The sequence below is a fragment of the Glycine soja genome, chromosome 16 (genome assembly GCF_004193775.1).
Source record: "Glycine soja cultivar W05 chromosome 16, ASM419377v2, whole genome shotgun sequence".
Classification (NCBI taxonomy): domain Eukaryota; kingdom Viridiplantae; phylum Streptophyta; class Magnoliopsida; order Fabales; family Fabaceae; genus Glycine; species Glycine soja.
Genome location: NC_041017.1, coordinates 34401343 through 34412148, shown reverse-complemented (window position 1 = coordinate 34412148; position 10806 = coordinate 34401343). Strand labels below are relative to the sequence as shown.

Below are 10806 nucleotides of genomic sequence, written 5' to 3'. Positions count from 1 at the left end.
ACATTTTCTCTTTAACACTACGCATCAACGCTTTTCTCAAGATAACACTGGTCGGGTTATTGTACAATTCATAGCTTACAACACAAGTAATTTCATATCAAGTGTTAACTACACACTTATCCACAACTAGAACTCATTCACAATTTCACTTCTCATAATGTGATAATCCACCATCACATGTTTACACGTATCTCACAAATTAACACATGTTCAACTTTACACTTATACTCAATCTCAATAACAATATTATAATCTCAAAGCAACATATTCTTCTACAATTCATCACATACTCACAATTTGAATCATCATTTCATATCCTCAATATAACAATTTATATAAAACACTATCACAACATTAAGACTAAAACCCCTTAACTAATATTACACAATTATATCAAAATCATAGGTCGAAATATACAAATATCAAGAGCACAATTTATCAAGCAATTTTCATTAGGACATCAATATTTTATTTATAATCATAAAGGAAAAATTACAATTTAATAATCATCTCAAAATAAAACCCCAATTTAATCCTCTAAGGATCCCTACACATGTTCTCACTAATCCCCAACTGTGAATAACTCATCCCTTACCTCTGAGCGCACTCACGTGTCTTCAGCCAGGGATAGCAACATCTCTAGCGGTTCCCTGAAATTCTTTCAGTTATTCCTCCAACTGTTCCGATAGAATTCCCAAACGTCAGAGAGACGGAGAATAGATTGAAACCTCCACTTATACTGTCTTCATGCGATTCCTTTTTCTCCCTCCACGAATATTATCTCGCAAATCCCAACGGTGGAAGCGTGCGGAATTGAATTTCGAACAACGTATCCAAATTTCACAATAATCCAACGGTTAACGAAACCGGGATCGTAGTTTTACCAAGACAGCTCTGGGTTTCTGCGGGAAAGAAAAAAAACTACAATGCAAAGGGTGTTTATCTCAGTTCAGACATGATATCGAAATTCCCAACGGTGAGAATGCTCGGAATTGTGTTGCGAACATGATACTCAAATTTCACGACGATCCAACGGTGAACGGGTTCGAGATCGTCGCTTTTCTGAGACTGGTTTGGTGGACTGCGAAAAAAAAAAGGATTTTGAGAGGAGAAGGGGAAAAACGAAAATGAGGCCAAAAGGAGGCAGCTGACTTAACATAACTATTTATACCTAGGGTACTCAACCTATTATTTACTCTATATTTATTTATTTATTTATTTATTTTACTAAAAAGTTTTTTAAATTTATTTACGAAAAATTGGGATGTTACAGTTGGCAGTGCTAAACTCACCAATATCATTCTAATTCTCATATTGAGTGGATTCATTTCATCAATCACTTTGCCTTTCTCATCATAACCACCAAAATGCCAACCATTAATCCAGTTCGTTTCAAATTCATGCAAGCCATAATAACATTTATGATGATGATGTTGCAGGTTGTTTGTGCTGAAGAGGAAATAATGTGCATTGAGAGGGAGAGGGAAGCACTCCTCCAATTCAAGGCTGCACTTGTGGATGACTATGGCATGCTCTCTTCTTGGACCACTTCTGATTGCTGCCAATGGCAAGGGATTCGCTGCACCAACCTCACCGGCCATGTTCTAATGCTCGACCTTCACAGTTTAGGCCTCAGCGGAGAGATCCACCAGTCGTTGATGGAGTTGCAACAATTAAACTATTTAAACCTCAGTTTCAATTATTTTCTAGGCAGAGGAATCCCAGAGTTTCTTGGTTCTCTCACCAACTTGAGATACCTTGATCTGTCATTTTCTCATTTTGGCGGAAAAATTCCAACTCAGTTTGGCTCTCTTTCTCATTTGAAATACTTAAATCTTGCTCTGAATTCTCTGGAGGCTTCAATCCCACGTCAACTTGGAAATCTCTCCCAGTTGCAGCATCTTGATCTCAGGGGCAATCTATTTGAAGGAAAACTACCCTCTCAAATTGGAAATCTCTCCCGGTTGCAGCATCTTGATCTCAGCGGCAATCGATTTGAAGGAAATATACCCTCTGAAATTGGAAATCTCTCCCAGTTGCTGCATCTTGATCTCAGGTACAGTTCTTTTGAAGGAAGTATACCGTCCCAACTTGGGAACCTTTCAAATTTGCAGAAGGTTTATCTTGGAGGATCATTTTATGATGATGATGGTGCTCTCAAAATTGACGATGGAGGTCATTGGCTGTCTAATCTCATTTCCTTAACCCATCTTTCCTTCGACTCCATATCTAATCTCAACACTTCTCATAGCTTCCTCCAAATGATTGCCAAGCTACCAAAACTTAGAGAACTGAGTTTAAGTAATTTTAGCCTTTCCGATCATTTTATCCTTCCATTGAGGCCCTCTAAATTCAATTTTTCTAGTTCCCTTTCCGTCCTTGATCTTTCCATCAACAGCTTCACGTCATCAATGATACTCCAGTGGCTGTCCAACGTCACTTCCAACCTTGTTGAGCTTGACCTTAGTCATAACCTCTTGGAGGGATCCACATCATCAATGATACTCCAGTGGCTGCCCTCTAAACCATTTTGGCCGTGTAATGAATTCTCTTGAGCACCTCGACCTCTCATATAATATATTCATGGGTGAGGATTTCAAATCCTTCGCGAATATATGCACCTTACATTCTTTATACATGCCAGCAAACCATTTGACTGAAGACCTTCCATCAATCCTTCATAATTTGTCTAGTGGTTGTGTTAAACACTCATTACAAGATTTGGATTTTAAATCTAATCAAATCACTGGCTCTTTACCCGACCTTTCAGTATTCTCATCTCTAAGATCATTGTTTCTTGATGGAAATAAATTAAGTGGAAAGATACCTGAAGGCATCCGCTTACCATTTCATTTGAAATCTCTGTCAATCCAATCAAACACTTTAGAAGGTGGAATTCCAAAATCATTCGGGAATGCATGTGCTTTGCGCTCATTGGACATGTCTAATAATAGCTTGAGTGAAGAGTTTCCAATGATAATCCATCACTTATCTGGATGTGCTAGATATTCATTGGAACAATTAGAACTAGGCATGAATCAAATCCACGGCACACTACCTGACCTCTCAATATTCTCATCTTTAAGAGAATTATATCTTGATGGAAACAAGCTAAATGGAGAGATTCCTAAAGATTATAAATTTCCACCCCAACTGGAGGAACTAGATATGCAATCAAATTCCTTAAAGGGTGAGCTCACTGACTATCATTTTGCTAATATGTCTAAGTTAATCCACTTGGAGTTATCTGACAACTCTTTATTGGCCTTGGTATTTAGCCAAAATTGGGTCCCACCATTTCAGTTGAGCCACATAGGATTGCGATGTTGAGAGCTAGGTCCAGCATTTCCCAAATGGTTGGAGACACAAAATCAATTTGAGCATATTGACATTTCAAATGCTGGAATAGCAGATATGGTTCCAAAGTGGTTTTGGGATAATTTAGCATTCCGAGAATTGATTTCAATGAATATTTCACACAATAATCTCCATGGTATAATTCCTAATTTTCCAACAAAGAATATTCAATATTCCCTAATTCTTGGACCAAATCAATTTGATGGCCCTGTTCCACCATTTCTGCAAGGTTCCTTGTTTCTTGATTTATCCAAAAATAAATTCTCAGATTCTCTTTCATTTTTATGTGCTAATGGTACAGTTGAAACTTTGTACCAATTAGACCTTTCAAATAATCGTTTCTCTAGAAAAATTCCGGACTGTTGGAGCCATTTCAAGTCATTATCTTATTTGGACTTAAGTCACAATAATTTTTCAGGAAGGATACCCACATCCATGGGATCTCTTCTTCATCTTCAAGCATTGCTATTGAGAAACAACAACTTTACAGATGAGATACCTTTCTCCTTGAGGAGTTGCACAAATCTAGTAATGCTAGATATTGCAGAAAACAGATTATCAGGGCTTATCCCTGCTTGGATTGGGAGCGAATTACAAGAGTTGCAATTTTTAAGTTTGGGAAGAAATAATTTCCATGGAAGTTTACCATTGCAAATTTGCTACCTAAGTGACATTCAACTCTTGGATGTCTCACTAAACAGCATGTCTGGGCAAATTCCTAAATGCATAAAATTTTTTACTTCAATGACTCAAAAGACATCTTCACAAGGTCATTCATATTATCAATACCAATCACTTGCTTGGTAATGTAACATATGATTTGAATGCACTCTTGATGTGGAAAGGTTCAGAACAAATGTTCAAGAATAATGTGTTACTACTTCTAAAAAGCATTGATCTCTCAAGCAATCACTTTTATGGAGAAATTCCACTGGAAATAGAGAATTTATTTGGATTGGTTTCATTGAATTTATCAAGAAACCATTTGACCGGAAAGATTCCTTCAAATATTGGAAAGTTAACATCACTTGACTTTCTTGATTTGTCAAGAAACCATCTAGTTGGTTCAATTCCTTTGAGTCTTACTCAAATTGATCGACTTGGCATGTTAGATTTGTCACATAACAATCTATCTGGAGAAATTCCAACTGGTACACAATTACAGGGTTTCAATGCCTCATGTTATGAAGATAATCTTGATCTTTGTGGACCGCCACTAGAGAAATTGTGTATTGATGGGAAGCCTGCACAGGAACCCATTGTTAAACTTCCTGAAGATGAAAATTTGCTTTTCACCCGTGAATTTTACATGAGTATGGCAATTGGATTTGTTATAAGCTTTTGGGGCGTTTTTGGCTCAATCTTAATAAATCGTTCTTGGAGACATGCTTATTTCAAGTTCATAAGCAATTTCTCAGATGCTATTTATGTCATGGCAGCCGTGAAAGTTTTCAAGTGGCATCAGAGAGGATAGCTGGTAATAATATTTTAGTCTTCATATATATACTTCATTTTCCTTTATATGATAAATATATAGCAGTCACAGACCTTAGTTTACAACTAGATGACGGTTTTCTCTTTTGTTTTGACCTTTAGACCCTCAATTAATAAAAAAACAAGTATTCATCAACACGAACCTTAGTTTACTATCACACTGCAGGTAAACAAGTTGTAGTTCGGTTTTCTTCTTAAAAGAAGACTAGCTAGAATATATATATATATATATATATATATATATATATATATATATATCTTTTAATGAACTAGTTTTAACTATAGATGAACAAGCAGTTATATAATATGAAAAAGAAAGTTGAACATGCATGCATGTTTGTTTTGCACTTCCGAAATCTAGATTATATTGTTTATAAAATACTAATTTGAAATTTAATATTCTAATAATGATAAGTGCATATATATTCGAGGAATCTAAATCTTGATATTTTAAATATTCTTACCTCAAAATGTCTTTTAATATAACTACAAATCATCTTTTGGAATTTTGTTAATACTGTACTATAAACAATTTTTGATAAATGCTTTTCTAAAAAGTATATAATAAGTTCAAAGAGTCTAATTACTAATTAGCATTAACTTCAATGTGTTGGAGTTTTACATGAGCATCTATTAATATTAATATATTTAATTTTATTTATTTTTATACCATTTCATATTAGTTAAATAAATTAAAGAAATTATTATTAATATTTTTATATTAAATTGAGTAGGTTATAAAACTTCTTTACACTAACATTTCATATTAAACAAATCAAAATACTTTTACCTATTTTCTAATCCCAAAATATTAGCTACATACAAATAAAGTATATTTTTTTTCTTGATATATATTTTTCCTCCTTATAAATACTTTTACCTATTTTCTATCTCACGTTCTACTTTTTGATATAGCTTTTAGTGTTGATGATTTTCTTGGCATTCCAATTTTTTCTCTATTCTTTTATTATTTCTAGTTGAGGACAAATTTTGAAGGATCGATATTTTAATTTTTGGCAGAAAAATTCTGAATTGTAGGTGCCAGCTTGTTGAGGTGGAAAATGCAAAGAGACACTTTTAATTTGGAGGTGAGAAGGCATCTCTCACAGTTGGATTTGGAGACCGAGAGAGAATTAAGGAAGGCTTCTAGAGCTTGAGGGAGCCAATTGTGATTGTGATCCATCTAGTTTATTTTCCTTCTAAATTTCTAAGCATTTTGTTTGTAGTTTGGCCTTTAAATCTGAACTGGTTGTTTTGTATGAAGTTGATGAATCTTCATAATAATGGGAACTGAGAGGTTTGGTCTCATTTTTTTAGAAGAAACCCCAGTGAAAACAGAGAATTTATTTGCATTGGTCTCATTAAATTTATCAAGAAACAAATTGACTGAAAAAATTCCTTCAAATATTAGAAACCTAAGGTCGCTTGAATTTTTTGATTTGCTAAGAAACCTGCTAGATGGTTCAATTCCTCAAAGTCTTACTCAAATTAATCGACTCTTCGTGTTAGATAGTTTTCGATGCCTTAAGTTCAATATTTACTTTTTAGTCGAAATCTGAACTGGTTGTTTTGTATGAAGTTGATGAATCTTCATAATAATGGGAACTGAGAGGTTTGGTCTCATTTTTTTAGAAGAAACCCCAGTGAAAACAGAGAATTTATTTGCATTGGTCTCATTAAATTTATCAAGAAACAAATTGACTGAAAAAATTCCTTCAAATATTAGAAACCTAAGGTCGCTTGAATTTTTTGATTTGCTAAGAAACCTGCTAGATGGGCATTCGAAATCTTATTCAAGCGTTCTTGGCAACATGCCTATTTCAGGTTCTTGAACAATTTACGAGACAATATTTGTGCCAAGGTAGCAATGTTCCCTAATAAAATATCAAAGGTAGCTAAAGGTTAGCATGCATGTAATAATATTATAGCCCTTCCATTTCTTTTGCTTTTCATATAGTTTATGTAAGCAACTTGTCAGATTTTTTTTAATAAAAAAATATAACTATAAATAAAATCAGCTTTCTAAGTATTTTTTTATAGTTATTATGCAATGATCTCAAATAAATTGTTCATAAAATATTAATTGGTAACGTATATTTAATAACTGATAAAGTAATATTATATAGTGAATTGTAACGGTAAGATTTGATGACTTTGAACTATTTTTAGTATAATTAATTTTGAAGAAGAATATGATAATTTCAAGTCAGAACATATTGAGAGAGATACTAATTTTGCAATACAGTGGTTAACTTGTTTTCGTAACAATAAAATAAATGAGTTTTATTGTGAAGAACAATTAAACGTGTAAATGTAGCATGCTAAATAATCAGGATAATGATTTCTTGCTCGTTGGAATGTTGGGTGCATCTAGTGTTTATAATAATAATTATTATTATTATTTTAAAGTGTAGTTTTTTGTTTTCATAAATTAGAAATTTTGTGTTTATTAGTTTTTTAATTATATATTTTAAATGTGAATGTCATTGCCTTAGGATATACGATCAAGTTTTTTGTAATTTCTTGACCGGAGACTTTTCCAAGTGTTCCCCACTGATGAGGTAGTGAAGAAGACCCTTTGGATACTTGCAATAAATTATGACTGCCCCAACTGTTGAGAAAGTGCCTTCCATTAACCATCCCTTAACTGTGACAGGTGTGAGCACTATGTCCCTTCTTTGAGCAGAGTTGGCAAATAGTGTTGGAGTAGGAAGAGATAAGATGCTTGCCAAATAGTGCATGACGATCCACACGTCCTTTAGAGAAGATGTGTGTGGTAGAACTTGTGCTTTTCTGGGAATCATGATATCCCTGTGACATTTGGGATATAGTGAGACATTTGGGCATGCTTTGAGTTCAACATCTCTGATGAAGGACTTCTTTCTTTGTTAAAGGTATCATTGAGGATGAATGGTCACAAATCCAAAAATAAATGTAGCATTCCACAATCTAAAGGAAGTAAGTGAGCTGTTGTTTCTTCCTCGAACCTCCTTCACCATACAAATCATTCCAGTGCCTCAACTCATTCATTACAGATCCTTCTGATGCAAAACTTGCAGCCTCTTGCATTTAATCAGATATCCGTAAGTTCATGAATTTACAAAGTTTACTGCAAACCCAACATCTTTTCTAAAAAGGCAAAAATACTCAAATAAATAATCACTTAATTTATCTTTTTTATGTTTCGTGCATCTTATGTTGGATTTCTGACTTGATGGTGTTTTAATAATCACTTAATTTTGTTTTAATAAAGAAAAAGCCAACACCTATCAAATTCTAATTCAGAATGTAAACAAAACTAAACCTGGATTGGATTAGAATAAAAAATACCCAAACTAAAGTAAAATCGTCGTTCAAGTATATAGTATACACATCTAGAGAAACAGCACCAAAGTTTCAAGATACAACCATTAAGTTAGTTCCGGTTCAAGTTGTCATTTCAGCAAACACTATAATTTTCAAAAGCAAAAACAATTCTCCCTAATTACCACCAAGTTTGGTTGGCGACAAACCTTATAAGTTTGAATGGTTTAAGACTTAGGATTTTCTTCGGTGCAAGATATAAAGATCAATAAATATTGTCTGAATTATGAATTATATAGTATCACAGATTTAATAATAAAGTAGTCTTATCATTCTTATAATTAAAAGAAAAAAATATGTTATCTTTTATTTTTTATATAAAAGACCGTACGTAGGTAGTATATTATACAGAACTTACATAAGCACCACTTTTGTTGACACAGAATTCCTTCAAAAGAAATTATCAATCAAAATCAATGAAGTAATAGTCTGTATATTACGTTAGCAAAATATAGACAAAGGTCAATGTGGGTATCTTGCGAATTTTTTAAGTCTTTTTGTTTTGTTCCCAAGTATATGGGTCATGTCACTTCACAAAATTTTCCACATTTGTTGTTTAGCGCAATGACTGGAATCTTAAATTCTAAGTCTTTATGGTTTTGTTTGGTTCCTACATAGTCATATAAATGGTCATGTCACTATAAAAAAAATTTCACATCTATTATTTTTGTAGGTAGTGCGATGACTGGAGTATTTTCTACGTCTTTCTTTGTTTTGTTCCAATGGAGTCGTGTAAGGACCATATTACTTATAAAAAAATTTCATACTTAATTGTTTTTTATGTAATGTGATGTTGATTGGAGTGCTTCTTAAGTCTTTCTTTGTTTTGTTTCCGGAAAGTCATACTAGGGCATGCCACTTAATAAAAATTAATTTCCAATTCTCTGTTTGCAAAGTCAATAAATTTATTCTAGATGAAGATATATAATCACAGAACATTTAGGAAAGCTACACAAATGGATGAGAAGATTTAGAAGTTGTTGCGGAAGATGCTGTAAAGGAAAATACTTGAGGAAGCTCTGTTATGAATTAAAATTAAAAATGAGACCAAATAAATTCAGACACGACATAGGCTTCTCTTGGTATTTTTTAATTTGTTAAGTATAAGGAATACTTTGTAATTAACATATTCTGAATCCAACATATAGCAAAAATTGATGAAATAGAAAATTCCTCCCTGTGACGTAATAGAACTGCAAATGATGTAACTATGATAAGTCTTATGGCACAAAATATTAATATGAACACGTACTCAATTTGTAATTCCTTAGAGATTAAGGTGTATATATATTTCCAAAAAAAATGTCAAGGGAGGTTAAAAAGAAAAAGAAAGGGGTGTATATATATTAAGTTTTAATCTCTTTAACCCATCTCATATACGTATATGCTCCAAATCTCTTTAACAAATTAAATACCAAGCTTTTTTTTTATCCAATTTCTTCTTTTTTATCTTTTGTTTAATCAAAGATAATAACAAAAGATATATAATAATTCGTAAATCTTATTCAACCAGCTAAACTAAATCCCCTAGCTATCCAAATCCCTTTAACTTTTAAATAACAAAATAAAAGTTATACACACTTTTATATTTCAACATTTTTACCATTATTCATAGTTTTAGTTACTTGTTTATATTTTAGAAACGTCATAATACTTACGTCTTTTGCTTTTATATTTATAACATAAATATATAAAATATAACATGTATAATATAAATAATATAAAAAGAGCTGATAATTTAAAAAAACGGGAAAGAAATAATTATAAAATAAACATAACTAATCAGACTATTTGCATCAAAAGAAATTATTTGAATATATTTTACATACTTGGAAGAATTTATGAGTGGCCCAACCGTTGAGAAATGTGACTTCCATTAACCATCCCGATGTTATATATATGCATGCCTATTGGCAGTCCTAAAGTCATCAGTATCATTCTAATTCTCATATTCAGTGGATTCATTTCATCAATCACTTTGCCTTTCTGATCATAATCACCAAAATGCCAACCATGAATCCAGTTCGTTTCAAATACATGCAAGCCATAATAATATTTATGATGTTGCAGGTTCGTTCATGTTTTCTCATTTGAATGTATTTGTGAAAATCGCAATTCAAATCTCATTTGATTTCAATGAATTTCAATTTCCTTAAATTTTTATTCACAGTTTTGTCATTTTTTTCTTCTTAAAATAGATCATTCTCCTATGTTTTGTTCATTGTTTTTTGGGTTCATAATGTTTCGGATTGAATTAGAGGTTGAAGCACCGTTTGTTTTGCCCCCTTATTTTTTGTTTTCAAGGTTGAACCATGGTATATGTAGATGTTGAACCATCAAATATGATAGTGGCAACAAGGCATAAATAGTGATGACAAAGATAATGACAACAATAATAAAGACAAGGACAATAATAATATTACATTCTATGTTTATAATTAAGTTTTAATTTTAATGATATTATTTTTAATTTTAATTCAATAATTTCAATGATATATTATTTTTAATCTTAATTCAATAATTTTCATTTTTCCCATTTTAACCTTCAAAATGATCTTTCTCTTAAGATTCTAATATAATCCATTTTGACTT

The 10806-nt window shown here is 32.3% G+C and overlaps 1 protein-coding gene and 1 long non-coding RNA gene across 4 annotated transcripts in view; both read left to right on the top strand.

The window, feature by feature from the left end:
- The first annotated feature begins 1301 nt into the window (after positions 1 to 1301).
- The window catches only part of LOC114390905 (receptor-like protein EIX2), a 75815-nt gene continuing 66310 nt past the window's right edge, over positions 1302 to 10806 (top strand). The window contains exon 1 of one of the 3 annotated variants that reach the window (XM_028351833.1): positions 1302 to 1439. In XM_028351833.1, coding sequence (XP_028207634.1) covers positions 1368 to 1439 — 72 coding nt within the window. In that variant the 5' untranslated portion in view covers positions 1302 to 1367. Of the gene's footprint in view, positions 1440 to 10139; positions 10285 to 10806 lie in introns of those variants that run through there. The other 2 variants (XM_028351835.1, XM_028351834.1) reach the window with 2 other exon arrangements.
- LOC114390926 lies at positions 7484 to 9094 on the top strand. The gene is made up of 2 exons (XR_003662037.1): positions 7484 to 7934; positions 8888 to 9094. It is a non-coding gene; the product is annotated as an uncharacterized LOC114390926 (long non-coding RNA).